Consider the following 26,165-nt stretch of genomic DNA (forward strand, 5'->3'; position numbering starts at 1 on the left):
GAAATGCTACATATTAAAAGCCAGTACTTGAGAACGTTGTTTCTCAATGATAGTTACTTGTCGACTTTGACGTCTTATAAAGGCTTGCAACAGCAGGAAGGTGAAGAAAACTGAGTTACTACCGATAATTCACTACACGTAATTGACTTGAGCACATTTCAGTGTAACTGAAGGTCACTGGCTATTTTTCTACTTTCTTTCTCCCCTACTTTTCAAAGACTGACTGATTGGTGTTGACCTTTAGCTTCCCATGTTCTCTGTGCCAGAGCCAAGAATAATTCATAGGTATTATTTATTTAGCTAACCGCATCATGAAAGCTGCCAAAGAGGATTCAGGATGGAACCAATATAGGTCTGTAAAAAAGATACGGTGCTGTACAAAAACGACCTCATGTGTTTTCACAGCCTCCATGTAAGTAGATAAAAACCATATTATTCCCACTTTATAGAGGCAGAAACTGAAGGAATAAGGAAACAAGTACATCCAACGCTGACTGAGTACGTGTAACAGGAGAGGCACAGGGCTGAGTTTGGGAACACACAAATAAGCTGAAGTCAGTACCCTCCAAGCAGTCCCAGTCTAGTGGGCATGGCTGACCGTGACAAACACAATAATAAAGACAAAGAATACAATGGGAGGGTGCGTCTAATGATTGGAAGGTTTTGGAAGGAATTTGTGGAGGTGCAATCTGAGACTTAATGGGCAGTGAGTATTTTACAGACAAAATGGTGGGACAGCAGAGGGAATAGTCAGGGCAAAGGCATAGGAAGGATATACCAGGAGAATCTGTTAGTTATCTCAGGATTCGAATGCAGGACAGGGGTAGAAGGGAGATACCACCTTCAGAGGGTTTGTAGAGATCCTCCTTGAATGCCACCTGTGGTAGTGATATGGAGAATAGTTAGGGTGGCGGGGAAGTAATTTAGGAGGCCATTGTGATGGTTCAGGAAGGAGGTAATGGAGGCTTGAACTGAGCAGAGAGAAAGGTAGTGACAGCAGAAATAGAGTCTATATAATTAGCAAGTGATTGGGCAGAGACATGAAGGAGGAGGCCCAGCTGAAGATGATTCTGACATCAGTGAACACATTACATTTGAGCTACCCTTGGGCCAGACAAAAGGGAATTTCTATCAGGGAGGTGGAAATGTGGGTCTAGAAATCAGGACAAAGATCGAGTTAGGAATCAACCACAGGGTATGATGGTTGGATCCATGTGAGTGGTAGAAATCACCAAGAAACTGCAATTACAAAGAGAAAACCGACAAAAAGAAAACCAGAAAATGCAGGAAACACCTGCATTTAAGACAGAGTAAAGAGGGGGAATGAAGGCAGAGGAGTCACTGGTGTCACCTGAACAGTCAGTCTGAGAGGGAAGCGGATGATGCAAGGTGACAGAAATCAAGGAAGAAAACTTCCCAGAAAGACAGCTAAGCTGCTGAGGGGACGAGTAAGCGACTTCCTGTGGTTAGAGAGGTCACATCCGAGCTCCTAAACTCTGCACCTACCTACTGAATTATCACACAAGAAAAGCAATGTGGTTTTTCAGGAGAAACCTACTTCTCATTTTACCAATGGTTAACGTGGGACTCGGTCATCAAAATAAATCGCAAGTTTCAATCTCTACTAATGTTTCTTTGCAGCTCACGCTACTTTCCTTACACTGAGTTTATAGGTAACTGCTGTTAATCAAGCACGAGGCTTCCCGTGCCCTCCTTCACCCTTGTAGTTTACACGCAAGGGCTTTCGAGTCACAGAGGCTAGCTGGAATCTAACCCAGAAGTGTGACCTAACTTTCCTAGTTCGGTTTCCTCGTTTGCAAAACGGAGGTGGCGGCACTTACCTATTAGAGTTGAGAAGAGTGCATGAGAGAATGCAAGTAAAACTCTCAGCACACCGCCGTCAAATGCTCAATTCATTTTTGCTGTTAATGTTTGTAACATTCCTAAGGGCAGAGGACTACACCGAGTAATTAGGGACTCCTGTTCCCTAAGGCGAGCTGCACTGACCTGAGGCTGTGTGAGCCTCAGGGAAACGTATTCGCACGAAGGCGGATAAAGAGCTGGCAGGTTCCCTCGGACTCAGCAGCCCACGGAGGGTGGGCTGGCTGCAGGGCGGCAGGAAAAGCGCCTCCGCAGGTATCACCCGCGGCCCTCGACGGACCACACTTACCAGCGTGCAGCGCGCCCACCCGGGGTGGAAATTTAGCGGGGGAGGAAGCAGTGCACGCTGGGACTGGTAGTTCTCGGGTCTCTAGTTTAGGGGGCCGGAGGACGGCCGAGGCGAGAGGTCCCTCCCCAGTCCCGCCTTTTGTCCACGTCTCACTTCCCCCGGCCAATGCCCTCTCCTGTCCCCGGAGCCAGCCCCTCTCCCACCCGGTCCCCATTGGCCCCGAGGCTCAGCGTCTCGGGCCCTACCCGGAAGTAGCATTGGGGGAGGCGGTTTCCCAGACTACGACACCGGAAAGCTGGGGGCGGCGCTCCGGGCTGCTGAGGGCGGAGGGCGGTGGCAGCGCTGGCGCCGGGGACCGGCTCGGTGGCTACGGGAAACAGATCGGCGACGGCGGCCGCTCGCGTTCCTCCGCATCCCGCCCTCAGCACGGCTCGCAGCCCCTGTGCCACCGGCGTCCGGCGATGTGTCCCACCGGCCGGGCGTAGCAGCTGCGCGTGCGCGGAAGCTCGGGGCCATGAGCGCAGCCGGCGGCGGCCGGGGCTGTGGGTCCCCGGTCCCCCAGCGAGCGCCATGGAGCCTGGTGGCGGCGACGGCCGCGTTCTGCCTGGTATCGGCCACGTCCGTGTGGACGGCGGGCGCCGCGCCCATGAGCAGGGAGGAGAAGCAGAAGCTTGGGTAAGGGTGCTGGGCAGCCGGGGGTGGGTTTCCTCGTGAGGCTGACCACGGCGCGGCGAGGTACCTGTCATCGCGCAGTCGCCTCTCCTGTCGCGATTGGGACGGCTGTTGCCTTGAGAGGACCCTGGCGGGGCGGACAGGGGCGGGGACGGCGCGGGCGGCCGCCCGCGATGCGACCTCGGGGCGCTGTCGGGGGGTCGCCCGGGCCGTCGATGACATGTGCAGGCTCCTGGAGGCCAGGCGCGGCGTGTCAGCGCAGCTGCCATGTCAGTGGCCCGTGGAGGGGGCCGCGACCCGTGTCGCTGCGCGCGCGAGTCCTGCGCGTGTCTTTCATTAGGGACGTGGCTGGGTCTCTCCCACAAGTGAGCTCCCAGCTGGGAAAACGTTGCTGATCTCACAGTGGTTAAGGAAATCATGTTTACACCTGTTACGGAAAAGGGGGCGTTCGTTGGAACTTGAACTTTGCACGTTTTGCCATTTCCTTGCAGCATTTTCTTGGGCTGCATTTTCATAATAGGACAAAATTTCATGGTAGTATTCAAAAGCCCCAATTAAATATACCTATTTACTTTACTCCAAGTAGTTTTATCAGTCTTGAAAGTTGTACAATCTTGAGTCATATGTACAGCATTTGTACACACAGAGTTAATATTCCTAATATAGACCAGGGTCCCTCAAATGAATAGGAAACCAGCCAAGAACCAGTAGAAAATGGGCAAAGCGTGTGAAGAGTTAATTCACGCAAGAGGAAAATGCAGATAAGTCAGTAAACATGAAAAGTTACTCAGCCTCAAAAATGTGAGAGATGCATGTGAAAGCGACGAAATAGCTGCTTTTTAGCCATCAGATTAGTAAACAGAAAGCACAGTACCTGGGTAGAGTACTGGATAGTTGAGGTGTGAGAAGAACCTTGATAGGAGTGTAAATTGCTGTAACTTATTTGATAGTATCTCCTAAAATTTAAATTGTATATACTTTTTGATTCATTAATCCCATCTTAGGGATCCAGGCTACAGAAATTAAAGTATTGTTAGAGTAGAGGTAGATGTACAAGGATGTGCATTTTGAAAGAATAGAACTGTTCCTTGGAACATCCATATTATAGAATAATATTCAGATATTAAGGATGAGGTGGGTCGTTGGAAAGCTACGCAGAATATTCCCAAGACAAAAAAAAAAAAGATATAAGTTGTGGAACAATATCTATAGTACCATCCAACTGAAAAAAATTGTGCTCAGAGAAACATGGAAAGATGACTGCCTCCTGGAGTTAGGGTGGAGATGAGGTGGAACCATCAAGTTTTATTTTATGTACAGACTTCTATATTGTTTAAATTGTTGGAAGAGACTTGTGTTAGTTTTTCAGTAAAATAGGAAAGATGCTTATTGGAAGAAATAAAGTATCAGCTATCAAAAAATTACCAATAAACTCTAATAAGTATCTTAAATTTTCTCTGTTTATGAATTTAATGTATCATGATCACTGCTTTACTGAATATCCTACTTGTGCCAGACACTTTGTATATACTGTGTATGTAATCCTCAATTTATTAATGGGGTGGATGTGATCCCCATTTTGCAGATGAGGAAACTGAGACTCAAGATTGACTTGTTCAGAGTCACAGAGCTAGTAAATGGTGGAGCCAGTATTCAAACCCAGGTCTCTATGACTTCAGAGCCTGAGATCGCTCCACTATGCTGTACTTCCACAAGATCTGGAAAGAGAAACTCCAAGTCTGTTAAGGACAGCACGAATTTTTATCTGACCACTTTCTCCCTTTCTTTCATTAACAATTTTTATTTGAAGAAAAGTTGTTGGATTTTTTTTTTTGACCAAAATTAGTTTTTAACTGGAAAAGTCCAACATAATTCGCTTGAGATTTCAGCTCAAATTTTGAGATCATCAGAGTGAAGTTACAGTTATTTCGGCTTGTTAGTTTAGATTGCCTGACTCTAGGGTAAGGGTAGAATAAAAGTCCAGAGCTACGAACCACACGTGTACAATTGCTTGACTGCTCTCCACTCTGGGAATTTTCACGAAGCTGAACTCTAATTCATTAGGTTTACCTGTACAGTTTTTTTGAAACCCAAAAAATGATTTATGATAAACAGAAAATATCCCATCCCTTTCCCTCCCCCTTCCCCCAGGCTAAACTGATGATACAGACTGGAGCTGCTCAGTACCTTACAGTTCACAGTTTATGGAGTTACTTCCCTAGTCATATGTGGTCTTACCCTTCCTGGAATTCATTTTTTTGTTTTTGTGTTTTAAATGTTAAGGCAGTTGTTGGTGTTTTTACTTGAAAAATGAAGTATGAAACAGTCCCAGTTTCTGTGGCGTGTTGGCAAGCAATGTAACTTAAGAGAAAGCTGACTTACAGAAATTATTTAAAATGAAGAGACGTAATTTTTGAACTGTGGCTCTCATTCCGATACATTTTTATCCAGTTGTTGAATAGATATAAAACCTTACAGAAAAAATTTTAAGTTTAATATAGTAATTATTCTACTATTCTGTTTTTAAATATGACTTTGTTAGGACTTCTGTGTGTAATTAAGAGAGCAAGAGAGCGCAGCTGGGTATTAAATAGCTCCAATTTGAAGTGTGTGTTGTAAAATTTGATGATCATGAGCTGTATAAATGAAAGGATTGAAAAATAATGTATCCTTATTCACAATCATGAGTTACTCATTTTAGCCTTGAAATTTTAATGTTTGCAACGTTGGGTTAACAAATTAAAGCCTTTGTTATCTGTTATACACATGTCTAGGCCCTACAGTTACCAGTTATAGGAATTTACTTCTTGGCAATAATTTTGGTTTATTTATTTTATTTTATCTTATTTTATTTAAAGTAGAGGTGCTGGGGATTGAACCCAGGACCCCGTTCATGCTAAGCACACACTCTACCACTGAGCTATATACCCTCCCTCAGGAGGTAGTTAGGTTTATTTATCTTTAAAAAAAATTTTTTTAAATAGAGGAATAATTTTGTATTCTATTTCAGGGGAAGGGAAAAAGAATTTCCATATTCCATTTATTGACCTTTAGTGTTTGAAGGGAAATTATAACTCCTTTTTTGTTGGTTTACTAGCTAATCTGAGAGTTCTTTATAATCTGCAATATAATGAAGAAATGTCTAGAAGGATTCTTTGAGATACTCTGTAATTTTCTGAGATAACTTGACCCACAGTCTATCACACCTATAAGCACATAAAGAATTAGTGTTTTAGCAAAGTGATTTAGCACCTTGCTTTTGATGATTAGGTGTTTTAAAATGGTTGTTTTCATAAAAAGTTGTCAGGACCTAGCTTATTCAGTCCCCAAGTTTGAGTGCACTTGGTTTGGCTGATCAGTATAGCCAGGATCTGGACGTTAGCCCTTTTCTGTCTGCCAGCCTTGTTAGTACCAGTATTTCATAATCCATGATTACGATTTTTGACATCAGAGCTGCACTACAGCAGGAGGATAAAGATACATCCAACCATTTTCTTTAATGCCTTCTTCAGTTCTTGCCGTTAGTGATTGGAACTTTGGAAAATTAGTAAGAATTAATGAAAGATTATGAAAACTTTACTCTTTGCTAATTTTTGAGAGACTTGGCCTTATCTGGCCATGACATTAACTTTTGTAGTTTTTCCTGTTACTCTCAAGCCCAAATTTTAGGGTATTTAATTGAAAGACTGATTCCTTTGTTCCCAGCCTTTCAGATTTTGACTTGGTAAATCTGGTATGGGAATCAGAAATCTCCATTTTAAACAGACATCTTGGGGATTTTGAGAAACAGAGTTAGCCAAAACACGCAGATCTGTTTTTGAGGATTACTTTTCTCATTTTAGGGATGAATATTGTGTATTTGACTTTGGACAGTTTTTTAAAGAAGCAAAAAGTACACCATAAAATCATAAAATGTATCTTTTGAAGATACGACAAACATATTAACAAGTAAGTGTTAAACTAGGTATTAGTGGTTCAGTTTAAGGGGAAAGGCAGGGGCTTGATAGAGTATTGTTGTTTCATAGCAATGCACACACTCACCCCTCTCTTCTGGTAGAATGTCTACTATAAACAACAGATGGCAGCAATAATTATTTCTTTGGGGACTCTTCAGCAATATTTTCCCCTTTCAAGACATTTATGGTAAATAATTTGTTAAGAAGTAGTTGTTTTTCACCATCAGATTTTCTTCTCTCTGCATGGCATGCATCATTCAACAGTTTCCTTAGGAAAAATAGTGAGATGAATTTTACATAAACTGCTAGCATGGGAAAGCTTTGGGCCAGCGCTGTGTGCGACTCATGAGAGTTTGTCTACTGCCACTGGTGTATTTCCTGACTCTGTTTATGTCCCTTTCTAACTAAATATTTCTTTTGTTTATTATTGGTATATGTTTATGAAGGAGCATTAATTTTTTGAAAGACAATAAATAGAATATACGTAACTTTTTTTTTTTTCCATTTCTGCTCTTTTAAAATTAGGAATCAAGTACTGGAAATGTTTGATCATGCTTATGGTAACTATATGGTAAGTAGAAATCTTATCTTTATGTATCACTAATGTGAGTTATTATGTGAGCACAGTCAATGGGGAATTTTAAAACCTAAATTAATAGCACATTTTTTTAAAGGAAGTTTTTAAAAAACAGCGCAAACATAGGCTAACAGTATTCCTGATAGTGGTTCTTAGAGAACCAGTTTATTGAATAGGTAAGAGTAAGTTGAATTAAATTATGAACCTTTGTATTTAAATAATTTCCTTTGATGCTGTCGACAATGTTTATTAAATACTTTATCTAGTTAGATATTGTGGATATAAACATGAATAAGATGTTATCTCTGGCCTTAAGGGAAATGATTCTCTTAATTGAAAAAAAAAAACCTATTTACAACATTACTTTTATTCACTCTATGAAGAAAACCATTGCTTAAGAGTCAAACTACACCCAATTTCTGTCCAAATTATATCCTCATAGTGGGCTTTGATTTGAATATAGTTTGCTTTCTGGGTATGCTGGTCTATATTGTTTTAATGTGTTGGTGCTCACTTGAGATGAAATAGCATGTTTAGTTTTGCAAGGTGAAAAAATTCTTGAGACCTGTTGCACAACAGTGAATATACTTAACTCTGCTAAACTTACACTTAAAAATAGTAAATTTTGTGTTGCATGTTTTATTTTTACCACAACTAAAAATTTAACCCCCCCCCCATAGTACAGGAGGAGCCGCTTGGTGGGTGGGAGGTGGGGAGGGGCTCCTGTTCTTGACGGCGGGGCTGAGGGTCTATAGCTGCCCCCGCCAACCCTAGCCACCTCTTGCCCCGCAATAAAATGATCTTAAACTGCAAAAATAAATAAGTAAATGATTTTAAAAAGATGAACTAGCCAGAAAATTTTGGAGTTCAAGAGAATTTTACATGTAAATTTGTGTAATTTTGAAGAGTTTAATCAAATTATTCTGAGAATTACTTCCTATGACCTTTTTACATTTTGAAATACTTCAGCGATTTTCTTTTATGATTAAGTCCTATAAAAATGTTGCTGGGAAAAGTTTGGCAGAGAACTAGCTGTATTTGATTCTTTTAAGTGTTTTTCAACTGAGTCTATTTTTCATTATATGTTACCCAAATAGCTTCGTATATTAGCATTATCTTTATAAACGTGTAATTGCCTATGCTTTTATACGTTTTTGTATTTTTGAAGCATGTTTTATATTTGATAATTCGTATCGCCATTTATATTGTACACTTTTTAGGAGTACATATTAAGTTCTGAATAAATGCTTTTAGGATATGATGGTGATGAAATTTGGGGTATTTTAAACCATGTTGAAAACACAGTTTTGAAGTCATTTCTCAAGACCTCAACCATTTCCTTACCATTTCTTTCAAAATCATTTATCCCTGGTTAATTCAGTTTGGCCAAAGCATAATTTAACAACTCTAGGTTAATGGTTTTGAGGTGGCCAGGTGGGTCCATGCTGCACCCTCAGACCTAAGCCAGGTCATAGATGCGTAGTTGAATAAAACGGTAGACAGCTGATCAGTTCAGTGCGTCTCACTGTGAATAGGATCCTCTCTTTGTAAAGCATAGGACCTTTAACATCTTGTTCCTTATTAGGTAAACAGCAGATTTATCAGTACTTATTATATTAGTAGTTTTTTCCTACTAAAAAATGTGCTTAGCAAATGGATTTGTGACAGAGCAGGTGGCCAGGGCAGCCCTCAGAGGGTTTCCCGTCCAGTTTCTTATTGGACCCTAACTCGGTAACTTTCTATTACAACCACCTACCTACAAGATGTAAAGGAGAGGGATTTCAACTCCAAAGACAGGAAACTCCTGGAATTGATACCCTCTTCCATTTTTCCAGTGGAGCCACACCTGTCTGAGGTCCACTGCGATATGTATTTTAAAATGTTCAACGGTTTGACAACATGAGTGACTCTCGCAGTGTACTTGTGCTATGCTCAATGTATGTGAGGTTTGTAACCCAAGGTTTAGTCTAGAATTCACACTTCCCCTTTTCAAGTTCTCAACTAACATGAAACCGTTCTAAAATATTAGACAGAAATCAGGTGCCCTGTATTTATTATTTGAAGTCAGCTGAAAATTTTTTCTACATTATTAGCTTTTACACTGTTCGTTTTTTGTTAAGTGTAGTTAGGTTTTGGAGTTTGATGGGTTTGAGTTCAAATCCTGTCTCAGCTATTTAATAGCTTGGACCTTAAACAGATCATTTAACCCTCCTGAGCAGTGCCTTCCTATGTAAAGTGGGGATAATTGCAAAGGATTGTTTTATTCTGTAAGATTTTTGAGAACAAGGACCATTTTCTTTAATTTTTAGCAAACTGATCTTCTGTATGTCCTGTGCCTAACATGATGCCTGGTACATAAATGTTTTATTTTGTTTTGTTTTTGAAACAACTGAATGTAATTATTTTGAAGGTGTAGTCAAATAACGGGGCTTTTTTGCATTTGATTACTATGGTATATCTTCACCTTTTAAATTCAAAGAAATCATTTACTAAATTTAATTAAAAATACAAGTTAATGGTAAATTTTGGGTTCTGTAATTCCGTTTACTTGTTGTGGTCAGTTGCCGACTATGCTAAATTGTAAAATGCCTTGTGCGTGGTGGGCTTTTAATAAATGTTAAAAACTTCATTTCTTGCTAGTTTTTAAAAATACTGCTCTTCAGTCTAGCTACAATTATAGTAATTCCTTTTAACTTTCTTGCTTCCTGAAAAACAACATTGTTTTCCAAAGACATGATTAAGAGCAAGAATTCCAGAAATGGAGCAGGACACCCTGAGGTGGCTCTGCTGCCTGCCAGCGGGCTTACAGTGGGAAAGTCATCCAGTCTCCCCGAGCCTGTTTCCCCATCTCTCTCAAATGGTTTGCCTGCCTCACAATGTGCTGTAAGAGCAGAGCAAGTTAGTACAATTAAAATGCCTACAACTTGTGTCTAGCAGGTGGGAAGCACTGTTTGGGAGTTTCCTGCTCCTGCTACCAGAATTCATGCTTTGCCTGGGGTTGCAATTGCCCTCCTAAAATTCATCTAGGCTTTAGCTCAGAACTCATTCCCCAGGTTGTGCAGAGAACTTCCTTCAGATACACTCATCTTTCCTGTTTAGGCACGCAGCCTTTGAACTTTTATTTCTTTCCTTTTTTTGTGATTCCCCAGGCTCTATTAATGCTGTTTTTCAGTAACAATGCCCTGCCAGCCTTAGGTAGATTACTGTATCTCTGCCGTCTCTTGGTGTTACATCCAGGAATTTTCTGATTTTATCAATTAATTGCATAAATATTAACATCGTAATGACAGTATTTTATAAATCTCTAGCCCCAGTCAGACTGCCATTTATTCACAGTGAATTGCACAGATGGCTTTCTCTTTTCCCCAAATAACATGAAATTAGATGTTTATTTTGGCAGTCCTTGTGCAACCTTATTTAACCTCAGACCGCAGACACTTTAGGGCTTCTTTTAGCTTGTTTTTAGTTATTTGTGCCGAGGTTAGTTTGCAAATTAATTCAGATGACAAAATACATGTATTTAGGCCACCAGATACAGAACCATTTTGGATCTGAGCTGTCAGATCTGATCTTTGTCTTGTCATGTGTTTCCTGTCTACTGTAGACAACTCAGTTATTAACTATTAAAAGCAAAAACTACTTCAGTAGAGCCCTAAACATTAAAAATAAACTCGACAAGAGTTGGTAAGCACAGTTTCCTTTAACTAGTAGAGTCATATCTAACTAATAACCACTTTAAACCATGATTTCATGAGAGTACAATTCTAAGAAACAGATTAGTCTTTATCATTTAAAACAGAAGGAACTGTTTTAAAATGTAACGTCCTTCCACATTTCTAGGTTTATGTACGTTTTCTTGGAATTTTTTTTCCTAATTTTTAAAAAATTTTTTATCGTGGCAAAATACACATAACATAAAATTAACCATTTTTAAGTGTACAGTCCTGTGTTATTAATTACATTCACATTGTGGTAGGGTTGTCACCATCCATCTCCAGAACTTGTTCATATTCCCCATTTGAAGCTGTGTACCTAATGTTTCTTCTTGGTAGTTTCTTCAAGAAGAGTTATTTTGTACATAAAGTAGTTTAGAAGTGGTACTAGTAATAGTGGGGAGGAGGAAAGATGCAAATTGATACGCACATTTTTGTGTATAGAGATGGCAGAACTACTTTCTGTTAACCGCTGTTCCTTGGCCTGTACTTTAGAACATCCTAAAACTGCCAAAGTGTCTTTAGAAATTCTTTAGCATCCTCTTACAGTTTTTTTTTTTAATCACACTCTGATACTGTAGAATTTTAACACAGTAGAACTAAGTCTTTCTGTTTATTTGATATAATTTACAGACAAAAAAAAAATTCCAGTTTTAAATGCCCTCTTCTGAGTTTGACAGTTGTACGCAGTTGTTTCACTACCACTGCAACCAGGATATGGAACATTTATGTCACCACAAAGAGCTTCCTCAGGCTCCTCTGTGGTCAGTTCCTTTTCTCCACCTCTGACCTCTAGCAACCATTGTGATCTGCTTTTTGTCGCTAGTTTTCCCTTTTCTAGGATTTCATATCAATAACGTCTTACAGTGTGTCGTGAGGCGTTTGAGATTCATCCATGTTGTTGGACATAGTTCCTACTTACTGCTCAGTATTACTCATTTGATTAGATGGAACACAGTTTATTTCTTCATTCCCCAGTTGATAAATATTTGGCTTGTTTCTGGTCTTTGGCTGTTATTAAAGACTGCCATGGACCTGTGAGCGCAGATGTTTATGTGGACATACATTTTCATACTTAGGAATGGGGTTGCTGGGTCACATGGGAAGGGTGAGTTTAACTTTTTATAAGAAAACTGCCAACCTTTCCTAGCCTGGCTGTGACATTTGCATTCCACACGAGCAGTTTTGAGAGTTTTAGTTACTCCACATCCTCTCCAACACTTGGTATTTTCAGTCTTTTTAATTTTAGCCATTTTAGTGGGTTGTGATTTTAATTTCATTTTTCCTGATGACTAGTGATGTTGAAAATTTTTGCATGTGCTTAGTGTATCTTTTTTTGGTGAAACATCTGTTCAGATTTCTTACCGTTTAAAAATCAGGTCATTTGTTTTGTTATTACTGACTCTTTAAGAATTCTGTATTCTGGGTCTCAGTCCTTTATTGCATATGTGTTTTGCAGATATTGTCTCCCAGTCTGTACTTTGCCTTTTAATTTTCTTAATGTCTTTTGAAGTACAAACGTTTTAAATTGTGACCAAGTCCAGTTTATCCTTTTTCTTTATGATTCATGTCTTTTGTATCCTACCTAAAAGTATATATTTGCCTAGCCCAGGGTCACAGAGATTTTCTTATTTTCTTCTAGGTGTTTATAATTTTAGCTTTTTCGCTGCGATCTACCTGTTCTGAGTTAATGTTTGTATACGTGTTTGTGTACGTAATGTATACATAAAATTTGTTTATATATTTTTTCTGTGTGGACATCCAGTTATTCCAGCACTGTTTGTTGAAAAGAATACCCTTGCTGCGTTGAATTACTCTGGCAAGTTTGTAAAATCAAGTAACCATATATGCACAGGTCTGTGTCTAGACTCTGTTTTCCACTGATGTAAATATTCATTTGTCTACCAATACCACACTGTCTTGAGTACGTAATGTCACGTCCTGACGCCAGGCAGTGTAAGTCGTTCAGCTTTGTTCTTTTTCAAAATTGTTCTTAATATTTTAGGTTCTTTGCATTTCCACGTGAATTTTAGAATTATAGGTCAATTTCTGCACACACACACAAAAAAAAAAACAGTTGAGCTGTTGATTGGGATTATGTTGAATCTATGCATCAATTTGGAAAAACTGACTTCTTAGCAGTATCATGTCTTCCAGTCCATGAACATGGTGTCTGTTCATTTAGTTAGCTCTTACCTAATATCAGCAGCATTTTGTACTTTCAGTGTACAGGTCTTGCACATCTTTTGTTAAATTTGTTCATAAATATTTCATATTTTTATGCTAGTATAACTTGTATTTTTCAGGTTTTAATTTCCAGCTGTCCATTGATGTTATACAGATATACAACTTTCTGTCTGTTAACCTTGCATCCTTGCTAAACTCACTTATTACTTCTAGCAGCTCTTTTGGTAGCTTCCTTCAGATTTCCTACGTGGTCAGTCATGCCATCTACAAACAAAGGCTTTTCCTTCTTTCTTTCCAAACTATGTGCCTTTTTTATTTCTTCTTATAGCAGTGGCTAGGACTTCTAGTATTATATTGAAAAGAGCTGGTAAGATCCTTGTCTTGATCCTAATCTTATGGAGAAAGCAATTAACCTTTCACTATTAAGTATGATGTTAGCTGTTGGTTTTTCACATGTGCGCTGTATTAAGTTGAATAAGTTCCTTTCTTTTTTAGTTGGCTGAGAATTTTCATCCTCACAGGGTACTTACTGAATTTTCAAATGCTTTTTCTGCGTTATTGATAATAGTCTTCCCCCCAAAATTTGTTAGTAGCAGGATTTTATTTCATTATAACATTATTATTTATTGTCATTTATTTCATGTAATATTATTTAAGTTCAATTTATTTTACCATTGATCAAAACTAAATAGATTAAGATATGTTGAAGGATTTGGAAACTTTTGTTCTCATTTATTTTGAGCACAAACTTTTAAAGTACGCTAACACTTTACTCTTTTTTTTTTTTTTTTTTTTTTTTCGGAGGGGGTGGTAATTAGGTTTATTTATTTAAAAAAAAGTTTTTTAATGGAAGTACTGGAGATTGAACCCATGACCTCGTGCATGCTAAGCACAGGCTCCACTGCTGAGCTATACCCACCCCCAACTCTGTTGTGATTAATTAAAAATCTTATGAGACAGCCAGAATTTGTTGCGTATTTCTCCTTAGTGCTGAGAAACATTCCACAAAATATGCTGCCTCAAAGGACCATACGTTCAGTGTAGGAAGTATCAACAATTTAATAGTTTAGATAAATGGAATCCTAAACACCTGAAAAGTGGTTTGGTAAGTGAGTGTACATAGTGAACAAGAGGGAAAAGGGAAACGTGACTTGGGCTGGAAGGAGAGCTTATAAATCATGCAAGTCCAGTCAGTAACTAACGTAAGCTACCAGTATATGATAGACTGTTTATTAAATACCATTTAGTTTTTATTTTAGGAGGAAATGTCTTATCTGCCTCAAGGAGAGAGGTATTCAACAATAAGGATCTGGAGTAAAACATTTAAAATGTATATAATTTTGTGGAAAATTGAAAAGATTTGGTAACATCACTAACTGTTATAAATGACATTTTTGTTTTATTATTGGTAGTAGTAGAATAAAGTCTCTTCCCTTTGCCTAGTTTTTGGAATTGGTTTCCCTAAAAGTCGTTGTTGGATGCTGCTGTGACTTGGGTGTTTTGAAGCAGAGTTACATCAAAGTGCTAGTCAATTTAGAATCTGACGTGGGGAGAGTTCTATGTTTTGTTTTACGTTTTTGCCCTTGCTTTTAGCTAGGCACCTGTTCTCCTTAATTTATATAGAACTCTTATCACCTGAATTTTACTTTGAGTGATAATTTTTAAAGGGTGTTTATTTTCTGGCTCTGAGTCATAGAAATATGAATTAACTTATCCCTTGTTCCGGCAATACGTTGCGAAGAGAAGGCGTTGCTGTACCTCAGATAGCCAGGATGTTTGAAGTGCAACACAGCTGTTTGTTTGCCACGTATGCATCGCTCTGAGTTACGCAGACCAACTGCAGTTTGGTTACCCAGAGAAAGGGCTGTGGTTTTGTTTCTGTCCTTAACCCTGAAACGGGGCCACAAAATATTTTTACACCTGGTTCAAAACTTCCTTATTTGATTATTCTAGTTTACAGTTGCTATTAATATTTTTCTTACCTGGATAAGCTTAGGGTTTGAGTTTCATATTTCAGACAAAGGCATATGTGTGTGTGTGCGTGTGTGTGTTGCAAAACCCCCAAAATAGTAGTGTTAAGCTTTCTAAGCAGTGGTTTAAAAAGCCAGGAGCTCTTTACAATAAAATTAGCGTTTAAATGATCTCTTACAAAGTATCTTTCAAAATACATCAGCAAGTTTTAATAAATATTAAGTTACTTCTAAGTGTTGTTTATATGTGTTAAATATGAAACTATAAAGCAATAAAAATATTGTGCATTCTGGTAAATCACAGTTCTGTTGGAATTAACTGAAAAAGTGGTTAGGCACTTGACATCTAAAAGACATGTAAATGTAATTAGGAATTTATACTAAAAATCATATGTAACACTAAAATTATAAAGTACTAAATTCAGAATTTAGTATCTACATGTGGATTCTAATTATATCAAAACACTTGTTGCCTGGAATCCTTTCATCAGGAAATAAATCATGATGGAGCACTGAACTTACTAAAATACCCGAAGGGTTGTAGTCTTCAATGCTTTTTATATTCTTTAGTCTACTTTAATTTTTTTTTTTGTCTTTCTTTCCCTTTCTGTTGACCGGTTGACCATGTGTTTAGTGTTCCTCACCTCTTTTCTTCCTTCCTTTCTTTCTTTCTGTCTTTCTTTTTTGGCTGCTAATGGGCTATGACTTTGGAATCTAGATAATTTAGTTTAGTGAGAGGCAGTAGAATACAGTTTTAAGAATGCAAGAAGAGTATGGAACAGTATTTTCAAATTTCTGAAGGGAAGAAAATATGTTTCAAGCATTTTATAATCATTCAAATTGTTCTTCAGTTGTAAGGCAAGAGACAGCCTAACCCATGAACACCAGAGACGACAATACTGATGACACTCTTCTAAAACAAACACACAAACAAAATTAACTTACCTGAGGACAAAGTCCAGGCAACCAAGAGATGAATCAAAAGGAAAACTCAGGAACGGAGAAGCCAGAGAAAAATGGTGTGCACTGGCGCCACTTAAGTTGAATTTTAACTGTGTGATTTATGTTTCCGGACCAGAATACAGATGTTATAAACCTTTAAAACTCTTTGTCAAAACACTAAAAACTATCTTTCTGATGGCTATGAATGTACAGAGAAATTTTTCAAACAGCAAAAACTAATGTTTCGTATACCATAATTCAAAATATTAGACTTTGAAATTTAAAGTGTTATTTCTTCGTAAAAAAACTCCCTGAGAGAAGTCTGAACTTGCCTTCATCTCATGGTATAACTTAAGATACAGATACCTTGTAGAGAAGGTATAGAAATTTCAAAATTTGGATCAGATGCTTCAGAAGTTTTCCCCTTTGCCCTCTGGGAATTATCTCGGGAATTCCTTTAATGGGAAGTTTTCTGCAGGCATTATTTCCTCTGCAGCATCTTTGTCCTTTGATGTCACGAGCAGCTTCTTCATCCGTGTGGCCGATCTGGTCTTCACTGAGTTCCTCTGGCTGCGCGTCTGGCACCGCTTGAACGGCAGCGGTGTCAGCAGTGCCGCGGTCAGCTGTCCCTTCCGTGCCCCCTTTAACGTTCGATCTGATTTCACTTCCAGGGTCACCACTTTCCGCTTGTTGGGGAGCTTTCATCCTCTTTTGATTTTCTACGTTTATAAGTAGTCCACTTGTCACGTCAGATTAGCACCGGGTGGCAGGGAGGCACATAACTGCACGCTTGTCTGTTTGTGAAACAAAAAATAAATACACCGTGATCAGTCACTAATCGACTTTGAAAGAAGTGGCGTAATTGATCACTGACTGATGAGCACCTGTTGTTTACGGAGTGATTTGTGGACTGAAGAAAGCCACAAATTTTGAAGCATCAAAGTTTGTGTTCTGCGCAATGATTTAGTAATACAGTGGTACCTGAGATTTGAACCATGTTGTTGAGGGTTTATTTAACTAAATTGTGGAAACTCAATTTTTGAATATACAGTGATAACATACGAAGTGAAAACTACCTACAGTAATATAATTGACCAGAATGCTAGGTTGAAGGATGGGGGAAAGTATGAGTATATTAACCCTATTTTTCTTCTCAGATAGCCAGAAAATATTGTCTAAAGTTGAAATATGTAAACACAGTGATTCTAACTTCTAAATGTTTCTTATAGTCATATTCTATTAATTTTAAAGGAATCTCTTAGGGACACTCCTCTGGTGAAGAAAATATAAAGTTCAGGCCTTTTTTGTTTTTCCTCCTTTTCTGTTAAGACCTGTATCCAGTAGGTAGAGATGTTCCAGTCCAGTTTCACTGAAGCAACTACCCAACTTAAAGTACCTCCTTCAGTGGCATATAGCCATGCATGCAGGGCCAGTAGCGTCAACTCTCACACCCTTTGGGCATTAACGTAATTCCCACTAAGGCCAGTCCTTATTCCTAATGACCACGTTGCAGTCAGTGCAGCTTCATTTCTGCATTCCACTGTCCAGGTTTTTTTTTTTTTTAATTGAAGTTCAGTCAGTTACAATATGTCTATATCTGATGTTCCACTATTCAGTTTTGGTACTTGAAAATTTCTTTTCTTGTTCTCAAGCTCAGCTGTGTATTTAAAATAAATTTAAAAAATTTATGCAACATTTCACTGTGTTTGTACTGGACAGGAGGGAAGATTCTTGCATGTGCTTCATTATCATCTAGCCTGGAAATACTTTGTCGTGGTCATTCATTTAAAAAAAAATTACTCAATAGTTTCCTAAACTATAAAGTGCCTCTTAGTTGAGTCACTGTGTTGTATGCCTGAAACTAACATAATTTTATACATCAGTTGTATTTCAATAAAAAGTACCTATTAATAAATGCTAAGAAATATGTGAGACCTATAGGAGGAAACTGAATTCATAAAATAAGATCTGAATTAATATAGTGATGCAGTATTCCCTGATGGGAAGACTCAATTGGTAAAAATATCAGTTCTCTCCAAATTGGGGTCTTCTGATTAAAATTTCAGTGGAATTTTAAGGAAATTTAAAAATTATCCAAAGAATAAATTTGAAGAAGTCATTAAGAAAATTTAGAAGAAAATAATTGAGGGGAGTGAATTGCTTAACCAAGTAGCAAGGTACATGTTGCAAAGATAGAGTAATTAAGAAAATAGTTTTGGAGCAGGAAGTAGGTTTGCAGAATAGGTCTGGAGGGCAGTAGGAGCAGGAAATAGGTCTGTAAAACGAGGTAGCAGCTACAGAAATGTGCATAGACAATTTTGGACTAATAAGTGTATATCAAGCACTTAGGGAAAAGGTGGATTGTTTTAAAAAAAATGGTTTTTAGGAAATTGACTGTTTCAGGGAACAAACACAGTTACATCCCAATTTCACATCATAAACAAAATTAGATGCCAGGTGGAGTAAATACCTAAATATTTATAAAAAATAAGATTATGAGAGTACTGTTTCCAGAGACTCAAGATGACCCTCTTAACCACGCCTGAAATCTAGAAACCGCGAAGGGAGAGACTGATAGGTTTAACTACACGTTTAAAGCTTAAAGTAAAAAGTACCGTAAACAAAGTTAAAAGCGAAACAAAAGATGGGAGAGAAATGTTTCCTATATGTAACAAACAGTGTACAGGGAGGCAGTCTCTTGGCCAATAAGACAACCAGTGGGAAATGGACAAAGGATATAAATAGACATTTGAAAAAAGAAATAGCAATGACTAATTTAAAAAGATGTTTATCCTCAATAATGAAACTTGCGATACCATTTTAAGCCAGGAGATTGGCAAAATATAGACCACTGATCATCTCCTGTGTTAAGAGTATTGTAAGAGTGTCAGTCGGTGTCTTCAGTTTGATAGTAGCTGTCAAAAATTAAATATCCACACCTCTGACCTGCTGGGTCTGGCTTTAGGGATTTAATCCGTAGAAATACAAGCGTATGTACAAGAGGTACATGCATATAGATGTTTATTAAAGCATTGTTTATACATGAAAAAATGGAGTTCAACATGTTCATCGAATAGAGAACTAAATACGTAAATTTTAGCATATCCATCCTTGCTCTGGAATACTGTGGGGAGCACGTGAGCACTCTGGGGTCAGGTTGCTAGGTTTGAATTCTGGGCCCATCATTTGCATAGCATAGGCTTCCTAACTTCTCTGAGCTTCAGTTTTCTCATCTATAAAATGGAAATGATTGACTCTGTTACAGAGGGTTGTGTGGTAATTAAATGAAGTATTGAGAACAGTGCTCAGAATGTAAATGCTCAATAATATTAGCTAATACTAAACTATCACTTGGCAGTTATTAAAAAGAGTAAAATACATCTGTAAAATTCCAGCATGAAAATCCCCACAGTGATTCAGGTAAACAAATTTTAGGGCAGTGTGTGCATATGGCATAAGCACCTGTTTGTAAATAAAAATTTTCAGTGCTGTATGTGCGTGTATTTCAGTGTGTGGATAGATACGGCAGGATAAATGCCAGTTAGCAGTTACCTCTGGAGCGTGTGATTGGGTGGAGGGGGAACAGACTGTCAGATTTTTATAGAAACATTTTCCTGTTTTTTTTAAGCATGTATTATATTTATAGCTAAAAGTTTTTTTTTTTTGACATTCAATAGATTGTAAGGATAGTAGAACTCTGGAATAACTTTTATTTATTTATTTATTTTTAAATAACTGTGGAAAGGTGGTGTTCTCTAAATGATGTGCTTTTCCTTATTTTCCTTAGTGACTCACTAAGATTCTCCTTGCAGGAACATGCTTACCCAGCTGACGAACTCATGCCTTTAACCTGCAGAGGTCGTGTTAGAGGCCAGGAGCCAAGTCGGGGTGACGTTGATGACGCCTTGGGAAAGTGAGTATTAAACACAGTGGAGCGCACCTCAGAGATGCCAAGGCTTATGACTCCTCGGAGACAGTGTTCAGTGCCGTATATGGGGATTGGTTACATTTCAAAGACTGCTTTAAGTGCTACGTTAAGTTCCTCTATTCTTTTCTGTTCTCTTTTGTACAGTGTTATTCAGTTTACCTCTTAGGTCAGTGAAAAGTTGTTTGTAAGATGGATGTAACTCTTAAAATGCATTATAAGGTGTTGATGCTTTAATATTTTTATTTGCTTTAACAAGTGCTAATGAATATTTCTATTCATTTTGAAAGGTATGTAGTTAGGTTGACCGTAAAATGTGATGTTAAAAGGCTTTTCAGGCTCTTTCCGTGCTTTGCAGGTTACGCGGCAGTGTCGATGCGTGCAAGGACTAGTTAACGGAAACTGCCAGTCAATAGGATGTAGATATGTCTGTTTATACATTTGTGGATAAAATACTCAGAATCCTAATGTTTTGTCTCTCACTATGCTTGTTCCTTAGATTTTCCCTGACACTGATTGATTCTTTGGACACTCTTGTGGTAGGTTTGATGCTTCTTGAATTATTTGGTAAATTTCATAATATATGCCCTCAACTATTATGAATATGGTCATTACACAGTAATTCTGAAGAGAAGCCTTCAGAATTTAGGATGATTTGCTCTTTGCTTCTAAATAAAGCTTTCACACTATTGAGTTGATAATGTCACGTCAGTGTCAAGTGAAATTATGTAAAATTATGGAGATACTCAAATAATTTATAGCTTTGTCAGCTTCTGTGGTGGCACCTTAATCAGGAAGTGGTTTCCCTTGGGGCAAGGAGGTTGAAGCTGTTGAAAGAGTAATTCTAGAAAATACCCTGATATTCTTATTCCAGAATGACACACCACAATGGTGCTGAATTGTTAAACTAGAATTTTTATATATTATGTTCATTAAAAATTTAACTTTTTCTCAGCAGTAATTTTTACCATCAAGTGATCACTACTGGGCACTCTTTTTCAACCTTATGGGATACGAAGTCATTTCAATTAATTCTAGCTGGGAATGGTTTGTGATGGCAGAGAAGGATGATTGAGTTCCAGATGTCATTATTTCTAAATGTAGTATCTTCTAATGTTTTCTGCTCAGATAATTTCTGGTATAAAAATAGACTTGTTTCAGGATTTTCCTTAAGGCATAATCCTCAACTTTTGAGTTAATGTCTCAAATACTGATTAATATTTTAAAAAATGAGAAATATTTGTGGTGGCAGAAATTTTTTTCAGAACCAAGCTTTTCTTCCCAATATTGTTTCCCCATTCTTTTTTCACTGATGATTTTTTTTTCTTCCCTTTTGTTTTTGAGAGTTTCTCAACTACACCAGAACCTTAGGAAGAATGCCTGTGAAGTTTTAAAAAATATTCTTCTCTCTCAAGTTATTCTGATTTAATTTTTCTGGAGTGGGACTAGGCTTTATTATTTATTCCTCTAAAGTTTCTCTTTGTTTATAAAATTCAGGCATAGAGAAGACCTTTTTCTATTGAGAAGACCATGGTTTAGACCTTCCTGGCTGTATCAGGGTTTCAAAAGTTATGACTTCATATTTCAAAGATTAAAGGCACGTGTGCACTGTATCATACTGACTATAAGAATGAGAGAGAATATTGTGTGTCTTATTTTTGATTTAGTTGTCCTAGGTGTTCTGTGATCATAGAAGAGAAAAATACACACAAATATCCCATGAGAAGCTGGGAGAAGCTAGGTGGCGTGACTTATTTGTAAGTGTAGCTGGGTGATGCACATCACGTCTGCCTGGATGTGAGGGAGTGAGGGAGGGGCGGTAGCTGTGTGTTAGGAAAGGCCATAGGTGGACTTAAGTTTATTTCTCATTCTGCCTCCTTGGCTTTATCCTTACATATAGCAGGTTCCCCATCTTCTCTCTGTAAGCTCTTACTGATTTTCATGGACGTGAACCTCAGCTATTGTGTGTGTTTTTAAAATTTTTATCGGAAATGGAGGAGAAAAGGTGGTTTCAGGCTGCAAAACTTACCTATATGTAGAAATCTGTTGGCCTTTAGTTGAGCAGCCATTGTTATAAAGGCTCTACTTTGAAGTTATACCCCTTTGGCGTTAGTTCTCAAAATATGATTGCAGCACCACGAGCGTGAGCTTCCCCAGGCAACTTGTTAGAAATGCAGACTGGAGGGCCTCACGCCAGGCATCCTGAATCAGAAAGTCTGGGAGTAAGGGCCAGCAGTCTGCTTTTTTAACAAGCTTCCAGATGATTCTAACGTATGCTAAAGTTTGAGAACCACACTGCAATGATGCAGTGCTTTTTAAACTTCAGTGGACTGCAAGTCACCGGGGAATCTTGCTCAAATAAAATGCAGATTGTAATCCAGTAGACTTGAAGGTGGGGCCCAAGAACGTGAGTTTCTAATAAGCTGCCACCTGGGGGTGCTGTGCTGCTGGTCAGCGGCCCGCACTGATAGTAACGTGTGGTATAAACCGAGTTCTGGCCCCTTGTGGCAGGTGGCAACAAGCAGTGGTCGCGTAATACTGATATGTGTGGCCTTGGCCAAATTGTTTAACTCCTCTGGGCCTGTTTTTACCTCAGAACGCCCTAGGCTAGAGATCTAAGATATCTATTAATAGATACCTGTTTAAACAGAAGAATTAAAAGAAATTAAAGTAGGTTGAAAGTTTCTTCCTACATTTAGAAGGAATTTTATCAATGTACGTATTAATATTTCTAATTTATTTTGTGACTATTTTTCAATTTGTGGTTTCTTTATTTGAAAATATTAATAGGACACATCACTTGGGACGGTATGCAGCCCTGTTTGTATTTTGGTCGAACGTAATACGTTAAGTAGAACGTCCTTTGTTGTAGTTTGATCTTTAAATTTAAATGTTCAAAATTCTAACCATCTAGTGTCTATTGATTATAGTGAAGTCAAGCACTAACACTTTAATTGAGATAAATTTAATCTCTAAATTCAGCGTTGCCATGAAATCTGTACAAAGAAAGATATTGAACAAATTAAAGATAATGGGGGAAAGGAAGAGGCCAGAATTCGTGCTTTGTTATCAGCTAGCATCTTAAGAAACTAATCGACTAATAGAGCTGTTAGGATGAATTTTCTAGCTGATTATGGACAAAGAGACCTCTCTTCCCATTTTTATTCTCCTTTGAAACAAATAGTGTTAGTACTATTCTTGGGAGCAATTCTCAGGAGATAGACCTAGGAAGAATGAGAATAGTAAAATGATACTAAGACGTGTGCGTGTGCGTGTGTGAGGAGTGAGCAGAACAGTTGTGTCTCCTGGAGGTGATAGCGGGCTCTGGGAATCTGCATTTGAACCTCAGGATTTACGTGGACTTTGAGATTGAGAAGGGAAAGTACTCAATTTAGAATCAGGTTTTGTATTACATTTTACTCAGGGCTTACACTAAATTTTACTTCTACTTGAATTTTAGTCAGACACTCGTATGCAGTGTTTTTATATGTAAATTCAAATTTTTAGTGACAGCATCAAATCAAGGGAGAAAGCACTGCAGAGTATCGTCAAACAAAAAGAGTAAATGAACAGTCAAGTAAAGGAAAACCGCTTTCAGTGGCTCTTGGATGTAAATAGCGTCTACGTGTGCAGCCTTACTTTAGACTGAAAACCCACAGCAAGCTGCGTAGTGAAGCTTCTTAGGACTCCAGGCCCTCATGGTAGCAGTGGTAATACTCGTAGTGAAGTCAGGCACTTGCCAGTAAGTCAGACCCTAAAAGTACCTGGCGTGCCTCACATGTGTCACCTCGCTTAGGAAAACAGACCTGGGAGAGTGGGTGTTTCCCTTTTCTGTAGGTGATAGCACAGGCTCAGAGCTGGAAGAAAGGAACTAGAACGCACATCGGGGCTTGCATTTGACCGCAGCGTCGGACTGCCTCCTCAGGGAGGGCCAGGGGCTCCACGGGGTGGAGGTGGCGAGTGGTGTATGGTTTAGGCTCAGCTGTCATCCCCTGAAAGATGTGCTTTCTTCTGAGACTAAGCAACTGTTAAAATGATGTTTGGTGAGTAGGGTGGTTTCTGTCGTGTTTGGACTTGGAAACCAAACCCCAGCAGCAGTCACGGCTTGTAGCTCTAGGTCAGGGGTTACGCGCACCAGGTAACAGTTCTGACCAGATTGTTTTAAAGTCCTAAGACATCTCAGTGTGTCTAAAAAAAGAAATATAAAGATTCCTTACAATATAAATAGGCAATGTTTTTTCAGTTTTAGATAGTATCACATTTCTATAATATGCTTAAGGGAAATTTTTTTTTTTTTGCACGTTATTTTTTAAGAGTCCTGAGGTATTAACTTGCTTTTAGTATCTCATTCTGAGGATATTTCTCTAGGTCTTGGTTGGAAAGAACTTCATTTTAATACTTTTCTTCCCCTAGGTATTAAATAAAACTAAAGAATTTGAAGAGGCGGTGAGAAAAGTTTTAAGAGATGTTAATTTAGATAATGATGTAGTGGTGTCAGTCTTTGAAACAAACATCAGAGTTCTTGGGTAAGTATGTAAGACACTAAAGCTCTGATTTTAATAACCGAAAAGCTAAGGGTGTATTCCACATTTCTCGATTGTAATAAAGCAAAAAACTTCTTAAACTTTAAAGATAAAAGTTGGGATATTATGAGACAGAGGCTGTGGGTTGACCCTGCATTGTATCAGGCACAGAGCAGCAGACTTTGGAAATAGTTGCAGACTTGAATCAAAGGCATTTGTTGTATGTTGTTAAAAAGGGGCGAACACTTGCCTATTAGCTGCGTCATAGGTTTCTCCCCACCAGCTAACCTGCTTTGTTAACCTTAGCCAGCACGTCTTCAAGCCAAATGAAACTGAATGTACAGGATTACCTTTCAACTAAACAGTTTGAAATTTTCTTGGAATACAGAAATTACAGAATTTATTAACTCACATTTTAACATTATTACATTTTTATATTTAACAGTTACTTTTGTATTATAACTCATTTCCTTCTGTCAGAGTGAGCCTATTAAGTTAAATTTAAGAAATAGTTCTGCAACTTTTCATGGATTTTATTAATCTGTCACATTTAATAGAGAGTGGGGAGGGTTTTTTTAATTTCTTTAATGTTACACTAAGAGATAAAGATTTCATGATGATATAGTTAAGTTAAAAACATTTTTTTTCATTAAATTTTTAAAAAAATTTTTTTAGGGGAAGGTCATTTTCTTTATTTATTTTTAGAGGAGGTACTGGGGATCAAACCCAGGACCTTGTGCATGCTAAGCACGTGCTCTGCCACTTGAGCTATACCCTCCCCCAGTTAAATTTAAAATTTATTAAAATCAAATTTGCTGTATTTGTTAAGATAAGTGATTTCTACGATGTTCTTTATTTTAAGAAAATTTAAGGTATTTAAGAATGCCAAATACTTTGCAACAGATAAAACATCTGATGTTTTTTAATACTAGCTATATATAACATAAAATGGTTTGCCACAAAATAAGTAGCAAGAGTTAGGTAAAAAATTAGGTCCTTCTGCGGCCTGTCCTTATGTAGCCTAAATTGTGGCAACAGGATGCCCACATCTCTTTAGGTGGTGCCGTTTCAGTGCCTGGGTGGCGTGGTTGATGCTTCATCTCTGTGACTGCAGGGGTCTTTTGGGTGGACACTCACTGGCAATCATGCTGAAAGAAAAAGGCGAGTACATGCAGTGGTACAATGATGAACTTCTCCAAATGGCAAAGCAACTGGGCTACAAACTTCTACCAGCTTTCAATACTACCAGTGGCCTTCCTTATCCAAGAGTAAGTAGTTCTGAAAAATGTGGCAGTCTTGTATATACTTCCTTTGCTGTTATAGAAAATGAACTTTTATGATCAAGCCATTGTCCTTACCTGCTTGAGGCTGGGAAAAAAATGCTTCAAGCTGTAGAACAGATTTGTAGTGACATTTCCATTAATTTGCATTTGAATGGTATGAGACTTTGGATTAGTTAAAGCCTTTTCTGTGTCACTGCGTAATAGAACAGGCTATGCTGCAGGAGGAAAGAGATGTGCCGGCCTAGAG

The 26,165-nt window shown here is 38.3% G+C and overlaps 1 protein-coding gene across 4 annotated transcripts in view; it reads left to right on the forward strand.

The window, feature by feature from the left end:
• Positions 1-2,449: 2,449 nt before the first annotated feature.
• The window catches only part of EDEM3 (ER degradation enhancing alpha-mannosidase like protein 3), a 60,980-nt gene continuing 37,264 nt past the window's right edge, over positions 2,450-26,165 (forward strand). For 3 of the 4 annotated variants that reach the window (XM_032463537.1, XM_032463539.1, XM_032463540.1), the window contains exons 1-6: positions 2,450-2,845; positions 7,324-7,369; positions 20,000-20,100; positions 20,612-20,651; positions 24,526-24,638; positions 25,750-25,903. In XM_032463537.1, the coding sequence (XP_032319428.1) occupies positions 2,685-2,845; positions 7,324-7,369; positions 20,000-20,100; positions 20,612-20,651; positions 24,526-24,638; positions 25,750-25,903 (615 nt within the window). In that variant the 5' untranslated portion in view covers positions 2,450-2,684. The remainder of the gene's footprint in view (positions 2,846-7,323; positions 7,370-19,999; positions 20,101-20,611; positions 20,652-24,525; positions 24,639-25,749; positions 25,904-26,165) is intronic. The other variant, XM_032463538.1, reaches the window with a different exon arrangement.

Source organism: Camelus ferus, chromosome 21 (genome assembly GCF_009834535.1).
Source record: "Camelus ferus isolate YT-003-E chromosome 21, BCGSAC_Cfer_1.0, whole genome shotgun sequence".
NCBI classification, from domain to species: Eukaryota; Metazoa; Chordata; class Mammalia; order Artiodactyla; family Camelidae; genus Camelus; species Camelus ferus.